Source organism: Lagopus leucura, unplaced genomic scaffold (genome assembly GCF_019238085.1).
Source record: "Lagopus leucura isolate 7727_CA_CO unplaced genomic scaffold, USGS_WTPT01 Super-Scaffold_810, whole genome shotgun sequence".
NCBI lineage: Eukaryota > Metazoa > Chordata > Aves > Galliformes > Phasianidae > Lagopus > Lagopus leucura.
In genome coordinates this window covers 8,509,179-8,531,880 of record NW_024962261.1, presented here as the reverse complement: position 1 = coordinate 8,531,880, position 22,702 = coordinate 8,509,179, and the positions used below count along the sequence as shown (strand labels likewise).

The 22,702-nt window shown below is 42.7% G+C and overlaps 1 protein-coding gene across 1 annotated transcript; it reads left to right on the top strand.

The window, feature by feature from the left end:
* The first annotated feature begins 875 nt into the window (after positions 1-875).
* PDE6B (phosphodiesterase 6B) lies at positions 876-22,577 on the top strand. The gene is made up of 22 exons (XM_042866258.1): positions 876-1,286; positions 4,221-4,373; positions 4,705-4,794; positions 6,819-6,959; positions 8,085-8,159; positions 8,267-8,331; positions 9,755-9,821; positions 9,970-10,017; positions 10,199-10,348; positions 11,318-11,461; positions 12,020-12,085; positions 12,854-13,000; positions 13,836-13,943; positions 14,995-15,104; positions 15,982-16,069; positions 16,604-16,704; positions 18,054-18,161; positions 18,932-18,995; positions 19,717-19,791; positions 20,456-20,539; positions 21,070-21,226; positions 22,297-22,577. The coding sequence occupies exons 1-22, from the start codon at positions 876-878 to the stop codon at positions 22,353-22,355; spliced, it is 2,511 nt and encodes an 836-aa protein (XP_042722192.1). The 3' UTR covers positions 22,356-22,577.
* The last annotated feature ends 125 nt before the right edge of the window (positions 22,578-22,702 follow it).

Here is a 22,702-nt window from a genome sequence, read left to right as displayed (position 1 = left end):
GACAAGTGAATTATTCATAGTGGGAAATTTCAGTGTTCCTTTCAAAACAGTGAGAGGAAGACTATGCGAAGAGTTTCTCCCTTCTTAGCAGATGAAAAAAAATTATCCATAATATTCTTTTGTAAAGCAGGAGACAGAAGTTCTATTCATTTGCTATCGTAAAGGCCTCACAGAACTGATCTAGAATCTGCATGGACACCTGGAGTGTGTGTGTATCTACCCAATCTGAATGGAAACCTCCATTCTTTTTAGGTTCATTAACTACTTCAGCAGAGAGATTTGCTAGCTAGTAATCATAATTTATAGTTGCCGTAGTCTACCAGTAACTCCATCCAGCTTTAAAGACTGACATATTTAACATTCTATTAGAGATGTTTCTTAGACAAGCTGGGAGAGCAGAAATAATAAGATGCTCACCTTGTTAGCTGAGGATTAGGTCCAAGCAGTATATATTTAATTAGACTTTAAAGAGCTTATTCAATGTTAGAAGATGCAGCTCTTCTCTTTTGTTGCTACTACAATGTAATTATTTCAGTAAGTTTTCTGCTTGCCAAGAGAAAGGAGAGTGCTTTAAGATATGGTGAATACTCAGTTTTTTGTTTGCATTTAGATTAAGAAGAAGAAAGTTGACTCAAAGCTTTTGTAGAGGTCATCTAATCTGTTTGGTTGAGAAGATCTGTCCTCCCACAGACTCACCTCCAGCACTATAAAGGAATACCTTCCTGATGACGATCTCTCTTTGCAGTGGTACATCATCTCTGGCTGTTCTAGAAGCAACATCTTCTATTATGAAAATTTAGGAACTACATCAGAAATAAGAGTTCTTCTTGCATAGACCACATCATTGGACTACTACAGGATTCAGGACATTCACAATGAGCATTAGTGAAGACGACGTGGAGAAGTTTCTTGATGGCAACCCTGCTTTTGCCAAGCAGTACTTTGAGAAGAAACTGAAAACAGAGTCCTGCGATGACAATGAAAGTGAAATTCTTTTTGAGTTGATACAAGACATGCAAGAAAGCATCAACATGGAGAAAATTGTATTCAAGACTTTGAGAAGAATCAGGTCCCTTATTCATGCTGATCGCTGTAGTCTTTTCATGTACAGGCAAAGAAACGGCACACCTGAACTTGCAACAAGGCTTTTCAACATTCAAGAGGGAAGCACGCTGGAGGAATGCCTGGTTTCCCCTGACTGCGAGATAGTCTACCCGCTGGACTTAGGCATTGTGGGCTACGTTGCGCAAACCAAGAAAACCATGAACATCCAGGATGTCAGTGAGGTAGGTTTGCTGTTTGTTCATTTTACTCAGTAGACAAAAGGCTTGCATGCTTACTGGTTCAAAGGGGTGAAGAGACAGAAGGGCATCTTGGTCCCACAACTGGGAGCACTGGAATTGGTGTGTAGTGAAAACTAATGCACCAGTAATCCGTGTGTAAGTTGCTTCCAACTGCATTTATGGAGAGAGGTGAAGCTAAACTCATCAGAGAATCATAGTCATAGAATCACAGAATCAGAAAGGTTTGGGTGGGAAGAGACCCTAAAGATTATCCAGTTACAACCCCCTGCTATGGGGCAGGATTGCCACCCCCCAGCTCAGGCTATCCAGGGCTCCATCCATCCTGGCTTTGAACTTCTCCAGGAACAGGGCATTCACAAATTCTCTGGGCAACCTGTGCCACTGCCTCACACTCTGAGTGAAGAATTTCCTTCTGATATCTAATCTTAATTTCCCCTCTTTTAGTTTAAAACCATTCTTCCTTGTCTTACTGTTCATGTAAAAAGTGGGTCTCTCTCCTGCTTATAAGATCCCCTTAGATACTGGAAGGCCTCAATGAGGTCCTCCCACAGCCTTCTCTTCTCTAGGCTGAGCAAGCCCAGCTCCCTCAGCCTTTCTTCATAGGAGAAGTGCTCCAGCCCTCTGATTGTCTTTGTGGGCAGACTCCAACAGTTCCACACCTTTCCTGTGCTGGGGGCCCCAGGTCTGGATGCAATACTGCAGATGGGGCGTCAAAGGGCAGAGCAGATGGGGACAATTCCCTCCTCCTCCCTGGTGCCACTCTACTTTTGATGCAGCCCAGAACACAGTTGGCCTTCCAGGCTGCAAGCACACACTGATGACTCGTGTCCAGCTTTTCATCCACCAGAACTCCCAAGTCCTTCTCAACAAGGCTGCTCTCAGTGAGTTCTTCTCCAGTCTATATACCTATCTGGGATTGCCCTGACGCCAGCTGTGACTGGCCTCCACCTGAACATAGAACTGTTGACTACAGCCCTTTGGCTGAGACTATCCAACCAATTCTTTATTCACCAAATAGTCTAGCATGTGGACTAATTGTAACCTGAGTATGGGTGATTTTCACCAAAAAGCAGCAAAAAGCACACTCTTTCAGCAGACACTGTGCAGTGCAGTACTGAGAGGGGTGCAAGGAATTTCAGTGTTTCATTCCTATGGCCTTCATAACAATACCTACCCCTCATACTCCTCAGTTGAATCACATAAATCTGAATGGCTGGAATTACAATCTGCTTGCCCTAATCGTAGATATAAAACTAAAATCCATGTGACCCAAATATGGCATTTGGGATTACTCCACCTATTATTTGCTAGATACAGAGACCATCTGTTCATCTGCCCATTTGTTGCTTAGTATGATCATATCCAAATGCTTTGGTGAAATCTTCCTTGATCTCCATAGAACACACTAAGATATTGACTTAGTTTTGCAGTCATTCTTTTGCAGAATATGCATCAGAATATGACTTAAAATTTTAAGGTTCTCTCTTCAGACATTTCTCTAAGAATAAGTAAGGACTTCAGAACTGGGAGCCAAGAGCTGCACTCCAACTGTAACTCTTTCAGGTGCTGCCACCATTATGACAGTTCTTTTGAAGGAAACACAAACATTTAAATGCTTGGTCTACCCTAGTTGGCAGGGAAGGCTAGCAGTAGAGGATATGTAGGGAGAATGTGCGGTAGAGTGATAGTTCTTTCAGGAGCAACATTTTGATTGTGACCAGAGACAACAAAGCTCTGGGCTTTTAATAATTCAGATAAGAGGAGCTGTAGTTGACAATTCGTTCAGCTGAGCAGGAAGATGATGGTTCAGTAAGACCCTTCCCACATTTCCCATCAGAAGGAGAAGAAGTATGAGTATGTCACTGTGCAGGACACTGGGCTGTCTGCCTTCCTCACATTACCCTTTCTATGTTTCATTTTCTTTTGGCACTGAGAGACAATGACATCACACTGAGTTCTCTTCATACTGCTCCTATAGCATGACCTAGTGCTTTCCCGATGGCAGTTCTCTCAAGGACAGGACTCCTTGTGCAGCCAAACCCTGCTGTTGCTATCTGCATATTGCAACCCTGTCCAACAAGCTCCTTGGAGAGATGTGGCTGAGTTGCTCAGAGTGCTGGGGGAGAGTGCCAGGAAAACGTAGTTGGTGCCTGCTGCATCCTCCTCAAAGCTATCCTGCCCACTATCCCAAACACAAAGGTCCAACACCACGGTGGTTTGTACTGAGGTCGCCATAACATCTTTCCTAATGTTCCCCAATATCAGTAAAAAAAACGTTTGGCACATATAGTGGCTACAGGTTGATTTCCCATGCCTGCTGCTGCTCTTTCATTCATGAAGGAATGATAAACTGTAACTGTAAGACTAAGGCTGAAGATACACTAATAGAGAAGGGAATCCTCTGGACAACAATTTTTTATCAGGAGAGCCAAGGTCTAGATTGTTCCATGCAGACAAATGAGATTGAATGAGATTCCTAGTGACTGTAATATAAAGCATGGTTTATAAACTGTAGCTACGCACTACTGCATAGAAATTAGTTACGTGCACCTTGCAGTGTTAATACAACACTGGAGAAAATTATACAGGAGCTATAATGAAGGAATTCAGTTGTCTGAGGATGATTAGTGAAGACCCTCCTTGTTCTGACAGAGTTCAACATGTTAAATGATTATAGTTAGCAAGATCTTTGTAAAAAGCATGTGTATTGCAATCAATCAGCAGCCATAGCCAGTTCTTTGATACTAGTTCTATTACCTGTTCATTATGCAATTTTCTACTAGTTTTTTATCTTCCTCAATGTTGTAAGCAAAACTTTTCTCTAGACAGTTTGCCTCAAGAATCTATGCTTTAGTTTGGCTTTAAGGCTACAAATATTGTTTAAAGTGCTTAATCTGTAAACTCTCCTTTGAACAGTGTCCCCAGTTCAGTTCATTTGTTGATGAGCTCACCGACTACACTACAAAAAGCATCCTTGCAACACCCATCTTGAATGGCAAAGATCTAGTTGCTGTCATTTTGGCTATTAATAAGCTGAACGGCCCATTCTTCACCAACTCTGATGAAACAGTAAGTGGTCGATAGTTCAGTTGTTGCATTGCTGTACAACATGTATAACATGGGTAATACATCCCTCTACATTAGGGATGTCTGCTTTACTGAAGCACCATGGTGTAAATTTCCCTACAGGGGACCCACCCTGTAACAGAAGAGGCTTATTATGAAGATGCTTATCTCAGAAATCTTTCAGGGAAGTTACAGTGGGATAAGCCTTATCTCACACCGGTGCAAAGCAAAGCATTTATCCAGGAGAATTACCATGACGTTGCTGAAGTGGTGTTATGAAATCCAATATACATGAGACTGCTACTTGACCCAAGTCCATTGTTTTTCTTTACAGCTTTTCCTGAAGTACCTGAATTTTGCCTCCCTAAACCTGAAAATTTATCACTTGAGTTATCTTCACAACTGTGAAACTCGAAGAGGCCAGGTAAGAGCAAGGATGCAAATTGGGCTGTATCTTAAAATCAAAAGCACTTTTTCTGGTTTCAGAAATATAGATGATCTGCTTCAGAGATTTGTGTCTAAAGAGCAGAAAGAAAAGGCAGCCCCTGGATGCTTTCACATACTCCCTCTTCCTCAGTCTTTCACCGTGTCTGTTTGCTGGTAAATACAGATATTGTGCAGAGTTCAGGTGATGGAACACTCTTGAGGCATTTATCTACTTCAGGCAGCAGCACTGAAAGATCTCCCAGAACAATTAAGAACACTATAATATTATCTTTTATGCTTATAAAAATACTATAGAATTTCTTCTTAGTGAAAGCAGAATGATTCTCATCTGCCTGATCTATTTCTCTCCTTCAGTAGAAATCAATGAATTTCAGGTATATATAATGGAACCTGTTCAGTCACAAGTTTTTCCCATGGTTTATTCTTTGCACAGTTCTTTCCACAAACCAGTGAATGGTGTCCAGGTGATACAGCCATCTAGCAATGCTAAGTAATTTAACTGAGGTAGAGTTAGCCAAAGTTCATTCCTCTTGAGGGCTTAGTAGGCCTAGGGGGGCATGGAGTCTAAAAGGAAAACACATAGGCAAGATGTGGAAGAACCAGTGCATCCTGCAGGGTGTTCTGACCTGGGCTTGAACCCTGGAATCAGATGTCCATATGTCACCGCTGTATTAGCAGATCCCACAAAAGGCGGAAAAGAAAAACTAAACTAGCTCAACTAGCAGATGTTTGGCCATCTAGATCAAAAGGTATCTGCAACAGTTAACACTGTTTGTTGCTTTAGACTTAGAACTACCTCAGTACAGTCTGAGCAAACAACATTCTCAAAGATGTGTAAGATTTTTATATTGAAAAAACACCTGCACATAAAACATCATGTGCAAAGAGAACACAGTCTGCTTGTTAGACTGTAATCTGTTAGAGTCTTAGTAGAAGACCACATAATGCCCTTCCGTAATGCGTTTCTTTCAATCCTTGTCACTGCATTTGTGGCTTTCAGCCTCACATATTGCATGCAGTAAAAGAGCAACGATTAGCCACTGCTTATTTTCCATTAACAATTTGCATGGCAACAACACTGTCCTATCTGTGGGATGCTAGTAGTATTTAGTAGTATTGCTGTTGTGAAGACCTTAGCCTTTACAACAGTGCCAGAGCTTTCACATCCCAAGGGTCAGAAACAGAGAACAATGCAGGCCAGAACTGTATATGATGTTTGCTAGCCCTCAGAGAAGCAATGAGTCACACTTTTCCTGACCGTGGCCAAGCAGTAGTGCTCCGTGTTCCAAGCATAGGTCCAGTCAGCTTCAGGTAGAGGCTACCAGCACTTCTAGGCACTGGCACTGTTGTTTCCTTTGCTCTGACAGCAAAGCTGTCAATCAACCTGGCCCAATCAGGAACACAGGCAATAGCAAAGGTCAGCATCTGCATAGATGGCTTCCTTATCATTTCAGAGATAACAAAGCTCCCCTTATGACCACAAAGACCTACTTTTTACTATTAGAAACATCTGCCTAATTCACTGCAGAACCTCCATTTTTACAGATGAAATGGCCTAGTAGGAAAAGCTTTCTTAAGGTTATATCCACACTGTGTTGCATGGGGTAGAGGGTCATAGGACAATGCGCACACAAGATCTGTGCAAAGCCTTTAAGGAAAGAGTTGATTCAAATATTTCCAACTCCAGCCTTTAGACTTTGCAAGATTTTACTCCTGGATATAAAAAGTAAGTGTACAGTCTGTTTGGCACCATTACCTTTGTAAGACTGGCCCTTAGCACAGTACTCTTGATGGCATGACTAGTCCTCAGAATGCATCTCTCCTTAGTAATTCCCGGTGTAAATAAGCAATGAATTTACACTTTGCAGTTGCACTTTTGCTATTGCACTGGGACTGTAGTATAAAAAAAAAAAACAACACAGTTACCTTATTAATGCAAACACAACTGGGAAGTCTAGCTTCAAGGGAAAGCTATGCTTACAATTGGCTTTTATCCTGCAGGTGCTGCTGTGGTCAGCTAACAAGGTCTTTGAGGAATTGACAGATATTGAGAGGCAATTCCACAAGGCCTTCTATACAGTGAGAGCATATCTGAATTGTGACAGGTACTCAGTAGGCCTCCTGGATATGACAAAGCAGAAGGTGAGTGTTCACTGATGAGCTACAGATATTTCTGATTGCTACTATCCATAGCTGACTGATTTGTGGAGATAAGGCTTATTAGGACAGTCAAACTCCAAGCTAGGTTTAAGTCATTATTCCTGCTTTGATTTGCATTTTTAATTCCACTGTACAAATGAAAAACATGGGATGAAGAAAAGAGGAGGAGAATAAAGAGTTTATCACTGGGATGGGACTATCTGAAGAGGCAGAGGACAAGAATGGAGACAAAATCACAGAATCACAGAATCACAGAATTGTAGGGGTTGGAAGGGACCTCCAGAGATCATCGAGTCCAACCCCCCTGCCAAAGCAGGCAGTTTAATTGTCAAACATCAATCCCAACCAAAGCCCACACTGCAAGCACAGCCTCAGCAAGTCTTTGGATGCTAGAAATAAAATGAGATGCCAGTAGAGCAACAAAACAGGCACTCACTTCAAGACCTCATCCACATGCATATTATCAAGGCTTCAAGGTGAAATTTGGCTTCAAGGAAATGCAGACTAAGAGCATCTGAATTACCTCTACAGCTCCGATTTGTTCTGATTGTTTGCAAGCTGACTGACAAGCTTTACATGGGAGTTACACAGCAACATTTACATAGCATCTCTGCTTTACTTTGGGGTCAGGCTAACTGAGGCTACCACTGACTTTGATTTCCACCACATTGCCTGAGCCCTTACAGCACTTGGTCATGTGAGGAGATATACTAAAAGATCATTATTTTGGTAAAGCATTATAACATAGCCTAGTAGAAACTGTTCTTTGGGTATAGTAAGGTAGAAAATCAGCCCAATTGAAACACTCTGGAAAATGAGGAACATGGAAAATACAGAAATAGGTGCTTGCTCTGTGCATACAGTCCACACTGTTCACTGATTGATGTCTTGTGTATAAGCTGTAAATGGCCATATGCAACCTTGTAAGGCACCTGACTCTTTCTGGCTTAGGTACACCATTGTGCTGCCCAGCCTTGCTCTAGCCATGTTGTTTCATGTCTTGTTCACAGAGTACCAAAACCAGCATAGTAAAGCAGCAGTTACTCTGAAATTTGAGGCAAAATGCACTTTTCTACTCTAAATATACTTCTTTTCTTTGAAAAACAGGAATTTTTTGATCTATGGCCTGTCCTGCTGGGAGAAGTTCCCCCTTACTCAGGACCTCGCACTCCGGATGGCAGAGTAAGCGACAGCCATATTTCTTATAGTCTTACATAGTCTTACAGTCTTATTGTCTTGATGAATTATCTCACCACTATATTTAACACTGCTCTTCTTTTTATTTGCAGGAAATAGTCTTTTACAAAGTCATCGATTATATATTACATGGAAAAGAAGACATTAAAGTCATCCCGTAAGTGCCCAGACTGCTGCCACTGTTTGTGTGTGCTTGGTAAAGACACAGAGTGCAGCGGAAACAAAGGTTGTCCCTGAGTTAAAGATGTTCATAAAGAGATATGCAGAGGACTCATACAAGACTGAGTAAGAAGCCAGAATGTAGGATGCTGTTTCAACTTATATTTATGTGGGACAAAGGTTTTTTCCAGGGCAGTGGGATTCTCCCAGCTTGTAAGTCAGGCTCCAAGAACCACTGCAACAAGCAATTGTTTCTGTGTGAGAATGAGCTGCTTTGACTGCCTGCAGCTTTGCCATTGTCTGTGCTAACCCAAGGCATCACTACTCCTTGGTATCTTTCCTGTGCTCGCCTCTGAGCCCATCCAGCTTGCCCTGGTGCTGAGGCATCTGCAGTCGCAGCCCTGCCCACCATTCATCTGGATATCTTCTCGACCCACACAGTCCCTCCTGTTCCTCTGCCTGTCCTCTAGCTTCTTTTCTGCTCTCTTCTCCTTTGGTCACCCCCCTCAAGGCTGTCTCTGACTTTTCCTCCTCTCTTTACCCTGAGACTCTCGTTCTGAAAATCACCTTCACTTCCTGCCACTGAGTTTTGCGGAGTAGATTTGGGCTTCATTCCAGTGGGCTCTGAGAAGCAGAGCCCCACCAACTTCCTCTTCTTCCTCTTCTTCCCCCACCAACCATCCTCTTCTCTAGTGGTTTAACTCTCCAAACTGCTACTTCTGTATGGTGTTTCTCTCCTCAACCTACAAAACATGAGAAGAGAAACATAAATGGCTGCATTTGCAGGAGTTGGTGAGAATGCTCCCCTCTCATCAAGCTTCTTAGCCACCCACTTTCATCTTCATGTATCTTGCTTCCACATATAGATACACATGCACCCTCCACATCCTCAGATGCCTACCGGCATACTTCCCCACATCCTTCAGCACTTCCACTCACCACTTGTCCAACTGCTGTAGGATGTGGCTAAAGGTCTCCTTGAGGACACAATAGAAGTTTTACCTGTGCTGGTCACACCACTACGCAGTAATATCCACCTGATATGCACCTTCATGCTTCAAGAAAAGCTCCCACAATAGAAATTCAGCAGGGTTAATCTGGCTGACTCTTAACCGGAGACTTTCTTTTCTTTTTCTCTATGCTGTAGCTCTGAAACATGACCCTCACTACCAGGAATACTTTTTTCTTAACTCAAGTGCTCTGCTGAGTATATTCTATGAGCTAATCTGTACTGAATCCTTGAAAGAAAATATTTACTTGTGTAAAAAATTATGCTTGTGCATGTAGGTCCTTTGAAAGTAACAAAACTGCTTGATAGCTGAGAGTGAAATGCATATGTAGATTGTGCAGCCAGCTCTGTTATCATCGTCTTTCAATAAATACATACTCTTAATTATCCTTTTCCATTTTCTTTCTATCAGAAATCCTACGCCGGATCACTGGGCACTAGTTACTGGACTGCCAACATATGTGGCTGAAAGTGGGTTTGTAAGTGCATAGCTTGGACTTCATTAAGGCTTTCTGAAATGAAGTTTCATTAAAGCTGCTTTTCGTTTTTTTTTTTGTTTTGGCATTTTAATCAACTTCTGTGTCTAACTTGTAAAATACGTATGTATTTCTTTTTGTGATCCCCTAGATTTGCAATATTATGAATGCTGCTGCAGACGAGATGTTTAAGTTTCAGGTAATGTGAACACTTCTAGTTCTATGAAGCATTCCACTTTACTTACAGAAATGTAATTCAGAGTCAATATCAGGCACATAGGTATTTTTTTCATCAGAAGTCATGATGTGAAATTGGATTGCTGCTGTATTTAGAAAACAAATTAAGCATATGGTGTCTTTTTGCTTGCTATTTCTTCAAGGAAGGTCCTCTAGACGAATCAGGATGGACTATCAAAAATGTTCTCTCCATGCCAATAGTCAACAAAAAGGAAGAAATTGTTGGCGTTGTCACATTTTTTAACAGAAAAGATGGGAAACCATTTGATGAACAGGATGAGACCCTGATGGAGGTATAATTCCTTACCGTGGCTGGGAGAAGTTCATATGGTTGAGAGAGGTTATTTTTTTTTCTCACAGCGCTCCTGCAAACATCCCCCAGTGTTCTGCAACTAAGTTTCTTAATAGGTTATGCAGTAGATGGAAAGTTTTGAAGGTGACTCAATGAAAGTTGGATGCTTTTGAAATTTGTAAATTCACCTATGTTTAGATTATTCTGTTTCAGCATTCTTAGATTGGACACCTAGCTATCAGCAGCTATGAGGTAGTAATGTGACTATATTGACCTCTGCTCAGATACTGCTGGGCAACTCCCTCTGGCAATTACACAGAAGTAATCAGTGTGGCTGTGATTCAAGGTGTGGCCAGCTGCTGAATCTACAAACAGTAGCGCTAAGCGAAGCCACTGTGGCTGAGAAATGCTTCTTTTTTATTTCAATCCAACATGCACATATAGATCTTGGCATCCATTATCAATCAGAGCCTTTGCTGAAATACTTTTACTACCAAATAAACAACCAAGCAAAAAAAAAATCAATTCAAATTGGCCACTGAGCAGCAAATAAGATAAAAGCAAACAAAGTATGACTAAACAGATGTGAAAGGTGACAAGACCATCATGCTTTCCCTTGATATGAGGGTTCCTAACCTGCTATCATGGTTGTGACTGCAGCCTTTCCCATAGACATGGGGTAGTATACTGAATACTTGTAACAACATATGCAAGTAGTTTTCCCAGGACAAAGGGTCCTCGAATCTGCATGGTATGGACAGTCTTAAGATCTAGGCAGATCCACCGGCTGGGGAGCTGCTGTGGTGAAGAACAGTTAGAGGAACAAACATGCAATTGCTCATTGCTAAACTTGAGGCCAGACTGGAGCTCATGTTTCTATAATAATATATTATACAGCATTATCTTTCTGTGGCCATAGGAAACAGACACTTTGGTTACTTCACTGTTTCTCTTTTTTCTCCTCTCCAAGTCCCTGACACAGTTTTTGGGCTGGTCAGTACTCAACACAGATACATATGATAAGATGAACAAACTGGAGAACCGGAAAGATATCGCCCAGGATATGGTGCTCTACCACGTGAAGTGTGACAAGGATGAAATTCAGGAAATTCTGGTAATGACTTGCAATGTACAGTACTCCTGTTAGCATACTGGTCAGTGCTCAACAGCAGCTGTGTCTGTGGGACAAGGTCTCCCACCCCATATAAAGTCTTCCAGCCATGGAAGCCTTCACACTATAACAGAACAAGTCTTTATTTTGACTTGAGGCTTTCTGCTCTCTGCCCCAGCATGCTGTGCCTAAGCCAGGCCTGGAGGTGGGTTCATGCAGATGCTGCTCAGGGCAGGCTGTAGGGTGTGAAAGAGGAGCTAATTTATATCCTAAAACCATCTTGGTACAAAAGATACAGAGTCGCTAAGCCTGGCTGAGACACAGGGAATTTTCTAGGGGAATTTTTCAAGTGGAGGAAAAACAAGCCAAAATTAAAGCAAGAGATAATGTTCCTTCAAGGAAGAATATGTTGAAGGATCAGAAGTAAAAGCAGGGTCTGAGAGGAAAATATGATTTATCAGAGCTGCCTCCTGTAGCTTCACCCTGGATTACCCCCAAGCTTTACAGCACACAATCTTGTAAGATATAGTAGTCAGTGTAACGTGTCCATGCTCTTTGCAGCCAACACGAGAAAAGCTGGGGAAGGAGCCAAGCGAGTGTGAGGAAGAGGAGCTGGCAAGTATTCTGGTAAGGGCAGTGTGCAGGTGAACTTGGAAGTGTAGCAAACAACTACTGCCTGGGTGGAGGCAGGGGAGAGTTGCTGGAGTTGGTAGATATCAACGAGGCACATGGTGAAGGGCAAAGGTGAAACACACCTGCCCCTCCTGTGTTCTGTGTGATTACCAAGCAGCAGAGAATGCCTTCCTGTGAAGTGCCTGCTTAGTGCCTCCTTATCACACGGGGTTCCAGAGTCCAACTGGGAACATGCCATGTGCCTTGAACTATCATACATTTTCTTCACAAGAATGAATGAGGAACTTTAAAACTTTTCCTGAGTCTAAGACCTGACAAGTTTGGATTCTCCAAACTACATCAAATTAAAAAGAAGAGTGCTTAACAGAATGCATACAATGTCTTGTGCCAGACCAAAAGAGTTCTCCCTCCTCCCCCACTAACAGGGCTATTTTAACGGAGGAAGAGGGAAAACATTTTTGCTCATCTGTACTAAATCCTTCAAGGAAAATATTTACTTATGTAAAAAGTTGTTCATCCTTGCGCATGTAGGTCCTTTGGAAGTAACGCGATTGCTCCTAACCCTGACCCTAACCCTAACCCTAACCCTAACCCTAACCCTAGCTCTAACATAGCCCTGTTAGGGCTGTTTTTGTGTCACATTCTGAAACAGATGTCTTCCAACAGCATCAGACTGATAACTTCTTATTTAGCAAAACCACTTCCAGGTATTTCTAGAGACAGCATAAATACCATAGCAACAAACCATTTTGCCTTTCACAGAAAGAGCAACTCCCAGGGCCCAGCAAGTTTGAAATCTATGAGTTCAGGTTCTCAGATTTCGACTGCACTGAACTGGAGCTTGTGAAGTGTGGCATTCAGATGTACTATGAGCTTGGCGTGGTGAAGAAGTTCCAGATCCCACAGGAGGTAACTAACCCTAACCCAGGACCCCCACCTCGTTCATCAGTCTGGAGCATGAAGCTGGCCACTTCTGCTCTGTACAGCGGTGGGAAGCTCTGTGGGCTACCAGTATGCGTTTGCTACCAGGCCTCTACAGACTGAGACTGCACTGTGCAAAAATCTGCCTACCTTATTATCAAACCTTACTCAACCCCAAAGTCTTCAATTCGCAAATTCAAGGCTTTTTGAAACAGTCCGTGTCAGTCAGATTAGGAAAACGCGTTTTCGTTCCCCGTTCTCTTCGAGGGATGTTTCGGCACATGCTGTGGGTTTTATCCCCATCTAGTGGGATCCGCGGATTGCTGCACAGAGAGCCTCCCGCCGCACGTCCCTCCCGCACGTACCGGAGTGGCCGGCAGGAGTGCAGGAGGGAAACGAAGGGCTCTGCACAAGGGTTACCTCTGTGCTTCTTACCCACAGCACGAGTCAGTTATAAGCATTCAAAATGTCCACTCTGGAACGATGCTCCTGGTGCAGACGTGAAGAACAGCCATTCTCTGCCGCCCCTTTAAGATTTAAAATAATGAATACTCTCTTATTCCCTCTCCAATGGAAAAAAACCTCTGTAGATACAAGGGAAATAAGCAGAACACAGGTGGACAAAAACAGTCTGATATTTAATGCTCTGTATTATAACCACGTAGGGGATAAACATTCCATCTCTACAGACCTACAGAGCCATCTCTCTTGAAGGTCTGACCGCTATCCATTATTTCTATGCATTGTCTTTATTCCAAAAGCAGCAGCAGTCAGCTTCACCCACAAGCCAGCTGACATCAAACACCCTCCTCCCCAATTTCAGGTTCTGGTGAGGTTTGTGTACTCTGTCAGTAAAGGCTACCGGAAGATAACGTACCACAACTGGCGCCATGGCTTCAACGTTGCACAGACCATGTTCACACTTCTCATGGTAAGGTAACACCATCCCTACTCATTGTGTGGCACGGCTTTACCCCAAGTAAGGCAGATGTCATGGCTCGGAGACATGCAGGGCTCCCTTCAAACCCTACATAGGATTGGTTTGTCACTTCTAGCACCATATGAGGCCCCAGTTTACATTAACTGCATGCACTGTAGGCACAGACATGTCTGGTATTGAAGAGCCTCCAGCTTAATCCGTCTGCATGGTATGGTGAAGGACTGCAGGACATCCTTTCCTCCAGTAGTTTCTGGCAATGAGTGATACTAGCTCAGATGAAGACAACCACACATTTCCCATTTGTAGGCAGAACAGCCACGTATGTAAGCCCATTGCTAAGTCTGCCTCATCTCCCTGGAGAATTGCGGAAGGATGAGATGTCACGGCCCTAAGTTGAGCCAGGGGAGGTTCAGGTTGGATAGCAGAAAAAAATTATTCTCAGAAAGAGTAGTAATGCATTGGAAGAGGCTGCCCAGGGAGGTGGTGGACTACCATTCCATGAGGTGTTCAAGAACCTTGTGGATATGGCACTGATGGATGTGGTTGGTGGGCATGGTGGGAGGGAGCTGACAATTAAACTTGGTGATCTTAGTGGTCTTTTACAATCTTGATGACTCTTTGATTGTAGTATGAGTGTAGCAAAGTGCCATTTCTCATGGGTGAGAGATGCCCACAAAAGAACAGAGGCATCAGAAGTGCTCTAGTCACCATAGGCTTGTGATGGATCAGCCCTATGGCCCAGCACTGAAGGCATGCAGGTAGCTGTCAGGGTGCAAGCGCCCCAATGGCATAATGCTGCTATAGCAGCAGGCAACCAACCTTGCAGATGGGCATCAAGCATATACACACGACAGGCGTCTACTTGAGTCTGAAACCTTTTGTTTCCAGTTGCTTCCCCATTTTGATCTAAACATGCTGTATGTAATATCTATCTTTGTTCCAGTTCTCCTGGGCTGTCTCAGTGGGGGTTGTCCAAGTCACAGTCCCATACCTTTTCCTGTAAGACATACTAACAGATGGCGTGCACATTTTCACCCTCCAGACAGGCAAACTGAAGCGCTACTACACAGACCTTGAAGCCTTTGCAATGGTAACTGCTGCTCTGTGCCATGATATAGACCACAGAGGAACCAACAACCTCTACCAGATGAAGTAAGTGCTTTCTTGCCACTTCCAACCATTTCCTGCTTCTCTTGCGTGGAGTGGATTCAGGCTGTGATCCCACTAAGCACAGCTCTGTTATATGCAGGGTAACAGTCTTACTTGTCAATTAACTTCTCTCTTCTGCATACTGTAAACTTGGGCTCTGCCTCCTAGCAGGCTGCCCTCAGCTCTTTGGTTAAACCAAAGCTCTACACTGTTGGTACAGGGTAGGCCAGGTGCAATGCAGGCATTTAGTGGTCTGAGCATCACAGGAGAAGCAGGATGCTTCCATGACCATCCTGGACATAGGAAGCATGCTTTCTGCTGGAAAGCACTATGCATAGCACTGACTTTGCTGCCTGCAGAAACCTATCACCTATCACATATGTGAGGATGTGAGTTCTGCTTCCAGTAGCTGATTGAAAAAAACAGCAAGGTAGTGTCAGATCATAGCTCTTCTGCAATGCTTTTTGGCTGTGCTATCCCACTGCTTTCTGGAGCTTTGAAAAAATGTAAGTGAAGCTGCAAGTTCATCACAAGTGCTTTGAATATGAGATCGTCTTGCACTTTGCCTAGGAAGATGTTCAAGGACCAGTGGTTTTTCAGTTCCTATTAACAGATGCCAAAACGTACTTTTTCAGGAACTTAACAAGAAGTTCATTATGCCCAATAACAAAAGTTCTACCAAGAAAAACAATTTAGGTGAAATCCACAGGCAGAAGAATATTATATGCAGTGTACAAATAACTATAAGCAGAGTCACCTGTTGACAATGTTACTCCTAAGCTTTTGCTAGATAAATTGAATGTTCATGACAAATATCAGATAGGATACTTTTTTTTTAAGTGCTATACTAACATATTTTATTTTTCCCTTATGCTACCAGATCTCAAAATCCTTTAGCTAAACTTCATGGATCTTCAATTTTAGAGAGACATCACCTGGATTTTGGAAAGTTTTTGCTCTCTGAAGAGGTTTGTTATTAACTGTAATATAAAAGCCTGAGTAATTTAACTGCAGTGACTTTTTTTTTAATCAGTAAACACCAGGCTGTCAAATTCTGTGACCCATGGCCCACAGTTTGAGCACAGGGTATATCTCTGGTTTGGGTTTCTGAGGTTCTACAGCCAGCTCATTCTCTTCCACTCTCAAGTGTTTTCTTCTCACTAGTGACCAGAACATTTACATGACCCGGATTCTTCAGAAGCCATATCATTAGCCCCTTTAGGAACACACGAAACACAAGATTGTCTCCTGTAGTCCTGAGGAACCAAGGCCAATACACCCCCCCAGCTAACTTTCCATTTCAGGCAAATTGGCAAATTCAAGGTGTATCAAGGTGCAAACACTGACCCTGCTCATGAGTACAGAGGGAGACCAGGCACCAGCAGATCTTAGGGAAGCAAGTTGCAGCTCTAGAAAAAAAAAGCAATTTTGAGAAAGCAAGATTCCCAGTAGCTCACAGCAGCACAGGACTTGCATTTTGCAGCTTCCTTTTCTTTTTTCAGTCACTGAATATATGCCAGAACCTCAACCGGAGACAGCACGAGCACATGATTCATCTGATGGATATTGCCATTATAGCAACAGATCTGGCACTCTACTTCAAGTAAGTTGGTCACGTACACTGTGGGTGAAGAGCTGCATGCAGCTGGAGCTGTACATAGACAAAGTGTGATGTTTTGCTCTGAGAGCCCCTCTGGTAGCAAACATCTTCACAGACATTGCCTATGGAGGACTGTTTTTAATGTCAGTACTAGAGCTTCCAGGAAGAATTCAAATTGTTCAAAAGAATTTTGAATTTGATTAATTATATCATGTATTGACTTTCAGCCTCCTGTCTGCAACAAGGCCCCGTATGATCCCCTAACCAAAATAAAGGGATGATTTTTTTTATAACATTTCAGCACTAAAAATACTTACTAATGGTCAATGGTTTGGCCATTAAGTTCTCTGGGAGAGTACCAACACAACTCAAATAGTAAGTGGTTCATTATAGGTGAATACTTGGTTCATAGTCTATTTCACTCACCAAAGCCAAAAACTTAGGACCATGTTGTCATATCCACTAATTTCCTGGGGCATAAGCTGGAAGTCTATGATATTTGACATCTTAAGTAGCAAAGAACTTTCAAAATGTGCTCTGAAATACAGGGCCAGAGATTACTTCTGTGTTTTACACTGAAGGATGGTTACACACAATATAAATAGTAAAAAAAGAAAAAAGATTACGAGGAAGGAACCCTAACCCCAGCCCTAATCCAGTTCACTTACTTTGGAGGTTTGGTGATTGTATGGGAACAGATATCTGCACTTCCCTTCCATACCAGGTAGGAACTAGCTGGTCTTTGTCATCTGTACGTGAAGAATTAATTTAGATCAGATTCCAGGTGAAAAAATGTGGACAGAGCACATAGTCAAGCTTCTTTGTGTATATGGCCTAAAGGTCCTTCTTTGTCACTAGCACTGAACCAGCAGATTTTTCAAGATTTCATGCCACTCAAAAGGTGGGCGTGTGGTATATAAATCCCTCCCTGGAATTTGCTTCCCATATTTAGGTTTATAACTAATATTAACAAGATCAAACTGAGCAACAGGCAGTCTTACAGGTGCTTTAACACCTAAGCTAGCTCTAAGTTTCTGCTGTTTGCTCAGCATTCAGGCAAAAAGCCTTCTTGTGTTGTCAGGAAAGCCAGAAGCTCTTCTCATTATGCATTACTTGAAGTAGCACATGCTTTCAAGCTTCCTGCTCAAATCTCACTACTCTGCTTATTATTCCTTTAAGCCATTTACAATACTTCCCTCTACTTAAAAGAAGCAAGTGAAGATGCCTGGTTTTGCTGGGGGCTTCCCTAAAGACATAACTGCCAGGAAAATGTCTACTGGGAGCACAGACATCTATTTTTAACACACCTACTTCATTCTTTTGGAACTTATTTTTTTTTCTTTTTCTCAAAGAAAAAGAACGATGTTTCAGAAGATTGTTGATGAGTCTAAGACATATGACAGTACAACTGCCTGGACTGATTACCTGTCTCTGGAGACTACAAAGAAAGAAGTTGTCATGTGAGTAGATCATCTCTTTGAGGGTTAGAGATGTGGTAGTGTCCCTCTTCTGGGGCTGGGTGGTTGGAGCTACAAAGCATGCACACACCCACAATAGGTCTGGTTTTAAGAAACATTGTTCTGCTTCAGAAGCAATAGTCCCTAGCTGATACAGTCCTTTGTTTTTGATTTCTAATGTAAATTGAGTGAGGAAAAAAAAAACACACTGGTGTTGTGTGCAGTCAGTACATCCTTGCATTGCCCTTAGGAGGAGGCCAGCATGTGGTAGTGTCCACTCAAATTGGATCTTCTGGAGAAGCAAGGCAAAACCACAGGGTAAAAATGTATTGCTCTGCAAAGGCAGAGCAAAGGGAACCTCATGCATGAGTTGTTCTTCCTAACGAAAATCCATCTGAGTTGCACAATGCTGTTGCAGCCAGCAGAGGCTCTGCAGAACACTCTGTGCTTGTGATGAGTTGTACCTACAACCTTGCTGCAGTTTTCACTGTTACACATCTGCAAGGAACTCAGATGAGTTAGCCTACAGGCACAAGGTTCAGCCTAGTAATGACTGAAGGGATGAACTTCCTAGTGTCAGAAGAGAGCAGTTTCCTAGCACCCCATTTGATCCATGAAGCAGTTCTCGATCCATGTCCCAGTCAGAGTCAAGGCTACAGCAGCCTGCCTTTCTTTATCCACCACTTCAGCACTGAACTGAGACATTTGGTAGGACATGCACATCCTGAGCCTCAGGGCTACAGAGAAGAAACTAATCTATTTTCTGTTTTTAGGGCCATGATGATGACTGCCTGTGATTTGTCAGCAATCACTAAGCCTTGGGAAGTCCAGAGTAAGGTCAGGTGCTTGACATACTGCCAGATTTCTCTAGCTTGTACTTGAAAGCATTGTATGTTTCTAAGCTACTCAGTAACTGTGTTGAAGTTTCCTACTAAAACTACTGAAAATACTTCATAATAATAATATTCTTGATGGATAAATCAATCTTTGAAATTATAGTTTTGGAATCTGCAGGGCATTTACATTCACCAAATGGAGCAAAGAAAAAAAGAAGGAAATTGTTCAGGTAGTTGTTGTTGTTTTAGTGCAATACCTCCTGCTTTGTTAGTTGTTTGTTTTTCTGGTAGGAGTTCCTTCCTAAACTGAAGTTAATCAATTACTAGGTAAGAAACACTAAAATTTAAAGGAGGATAAAAATAAATAAAATCCATCTTCCCGTTCAGTATGGAAAAAAGGACAGCTGAAAAAGTCTTAATAGAAAACCATAAAACTGTGATCACAAGCCAAATCCTTGCAGGACACATTAGAAACATTTCTTAATAGATGAGCAGTGAGCTGACAAGTCCAAGTGCAAAAACGATATCTGGGCCATCACTACTCAGGCGCAATCCCATGGCTACTGTCTGCCCTTCCCAGCAGAAAGGCAGGGGCTGGATGTGGGTGTGGAGCAACCCAGGGCTTAGAAGTGACATTTGCTTCAGAGTCAGCCCTGTCCTAAAGTCCATCTGGAAATCAAAATCAGTGCTAATTTTACTTTTTTCTCTCCTTGGCAATGTAGGTAGCTCTCCTGGTAGCAGCAGAATTCTGGGAGCAAGGGGACTTAGAAATAAGCGTCCTTCAGCAGCAGCCCATTGTAAGTATCCTGTGAGAGCTAGAGGGCGCAGTTCAGACAGTAAATAGAGATTCACTGCAAGCAGGGATGCTCTCAGAGATGTGTTTTCCCGTGGCTCCCAGGCTTGACAAAATCCACCAGAAAAGTGGTCATTCAAATAGGGAAAATATTTAAATTTGGCGTTGAAAGAACCAAGAATTATTCCTTGAGATTGTCTCCACCCATCTCAGCTTGTTGTTTGTTTTTTTTTTTTTAAATCATGGAATATCCCAAGCCGTGACAGACCCAGTAGACTTAAGAAAATCACTAATCAGACTTTCATAGTATATCTCCACAGATGCAACATAAATAATACAGTAATGATTCAGTAAGCAAAATGACCATATTAAAATATAATTCCATGTTCAGAAATGTTTTATAGAATTGAAATTTGATTGAGAGAGGGAAAGGAAAAATTCTGTCCCTGATCTCACAATAGACAAAGAAAGAGCTGTCTAAAATTTCTACAGAAACAGCATAGGAAATAAACCCATTCCAGTTCTCTTCAGAGGAAGATGAGAGAGGTGATGGACAGCACAGCAGAACAGCCCAGCTTACACAACAGGGCAACACTGAGTAGAAAAAAGAATAGTGTTTTCCAGTGCAGTGTTCTTATATATCATGCTGTGATTGTGTCCTACCACAGCCCATGATGGACAGGAGGAAAGCTGCTGAACTCCCAAAGCTTCAAGTGGGTTTCATCGACTTTGTGTGCACGTTTGTCTATAAGGTAAGCACACCATTCTATATTCTGTAAGGTGTGCACACCATTCTCTCAACACAAAATTCAGGTCCTAGTGTCTAGAGTCCTGGTGCAGCAACAGAACGCAGGAGCACAAGGGCAGGCAGAGGAGATAACAAGGGGATTCCCATCTCTCAATGAATCTGTTCTGCTACCTCTTGAAGAAAAAATGTTTGGAGACTTCAAAGAGATCCAAGTCCAAGAAAAGCATGGAATCATCTGTATACCAGATGAGACTAGGAGCAGCAGACAGAACTCACTGTCCTCCTCCTGGCACAGGGAAAGAGGGAGGGAAGGAGAGAAGGAGACACATCCTTCCCCCTGCTCAGGAGGGATGAAATTCCTCCTCTCACCAGCTGCACTCTCTAGGATGCTGCAGGGCCCCTCTCCATGCCATCTGTGCCCTCCTTGTGTAGCCAGCTCAGCAGGCAAGGATCAGGGCCAGTCCTGGGTGCAAAGGATGGGTGGCAAGTCAGTACCTCCACATTGCATGGCATTGATGGCTGTATTTTGGTCAGGAATTTTCACGTTTCCATGAGGAAATTCAGCCCATGCTCGATGGGCTGCTGAACAACAGGAACGAGTGGAAGACCCGTGCTGATGAATATGATGCAAAGATGAAAGCTCTGGAGGAAGAGAAGAAGAAGGAGGAAGAGAAAATGGCTGCACAGAAAGGTCAGAACCAATACTGATAATTTTGTTCACTTACTCAGTACGCTCTGAGACCTGCAGCAAGACTTGTAGCCCCAACAATGTCAGATGCCAATAATAGTTTCCTCAGCCTTGCTCCACTAGCAAAGTTTAAAATAGGACTCTAAAATACATTTTTGTCTTCAAGGCCTAGCACCATGATAGGCTGTCAGAAAGGCATTGGAAGCATAGGGGGCTACTTGTGCCTTACAAATGGGCTACATGCAGCACAAGCTCCCATGAAGCTGGGATCAGCAAGAAGTTCTGTGCACTGTCTGTAGTCCCTGGAGAAGTGCAGGGACACATCTCTTTGTACAGGGTTGGCTGATGTGCCATCTCACAGCTTGTGAAGCAGGAGGATTTGAAAATAGCTAACACATTCCTGGGGTAGTAGTTCATCCCATTTCTAGCCCAAATTAGCACCTTGCCAATTTATTTGGGTTGAATCTATTTGCCACTTTCTGTGGGCTAATCTGGATAGCACTGAATCAGTCCATCAGCTGCAGTGAACACTGGATGAAAGCTCATATTAACACGTACTTCATATCTTGAGGGTTGGTTTGGCTCTGAGAAAGGTGGAAGTGGAAGGCTCCTGGCTGCCTTTCCAGGTGCCTGAAAACCACCCTGTCAGAACTTGCTGCCTCTGTTCTGAAGGCTGCACTGAAGCATCTTCTTGTTGCACTACAGTCCACTGCTACTCCCTGAACAGCTCCTTAGTTTAGACATTATTCAAATAACAGAGTTTACAGGTCTTATCTCATTTCCATTCTTAAAGTACTGAAAATAAATACTCTGGATATGACCTCTGGGGAGTTATTTCGTGACTGAGTAATCAGTATTTAAGTGAAGAAGGTTTCTGCTAACTCTAAAACAATTCCAAAGTAACTGCATTTACAATTACTTTGCATAGCAGATATCTCTAGATGAAGGTACTGCAGGTATTTCACTGACCATTCAATATCTTACAAGTCCAAAAACTCTGCTGTGGTGAATAAGAAGAGATTCTAGTGCACTTACACTGTACTTCTAATTCTTTTTTTCTTTTTGTATGGCAGATGGAATAACCTGCAACGGAGGAACAGCTCCAACTTCAAAAACCTGTAGTATACTTTAGATCTATTTCCAAGGCAATACATCCACCCAAAATGAGAATGCCCATGTTTAGAAACAAACAACAACAACAAAAAGTCCTGGCTTAAAATATATATTCCTGCTTGGACAATTTTAATTAGGCTTATGACCAACCAAGGAAGGGCTAGATCTCGTTTGCCTTAATTGCATCTCTTCTTGATGCTAAGGGACCCATCCTGTCCTGACTCTCACTGCATTTAACATACCTGATGGTGTCAGATGGCATGTGGCAAGTCAGAGCAATGTTTGGCCCAATATATCAGGTTGCGTGGCCACAGAAGAAACACTGCTCCAGCACTGAAATACTGCAGACCCCAAAGCTAACAAAGC

Excerpts from the sequence above, each read along its gene's own strand:
- PDE6B (XM_042866258.1), top strand. The coding sequence starts at position 876 with ATGAGCATTAGTGAAGACGACGTGGAGAAGTTTCTTGATGGCAACCCT. Across the intron at positions 12,086-12,853 it reads AGGAGCTGGCAAGTATTCTG|AAAGAGCAACTCCCAGGGCC; the intron begins GTAAGGGCAGTG and ends TGCCTTTCACAG. Across the intron at positions 18,996-19,716 it reads CTTGGGAAGTCCAGAGTAAG|GTAGCTCTCCTGGTAGCAGC; the intron begins GTCAGGTGCTTG and ends TTGGCAATGTAG.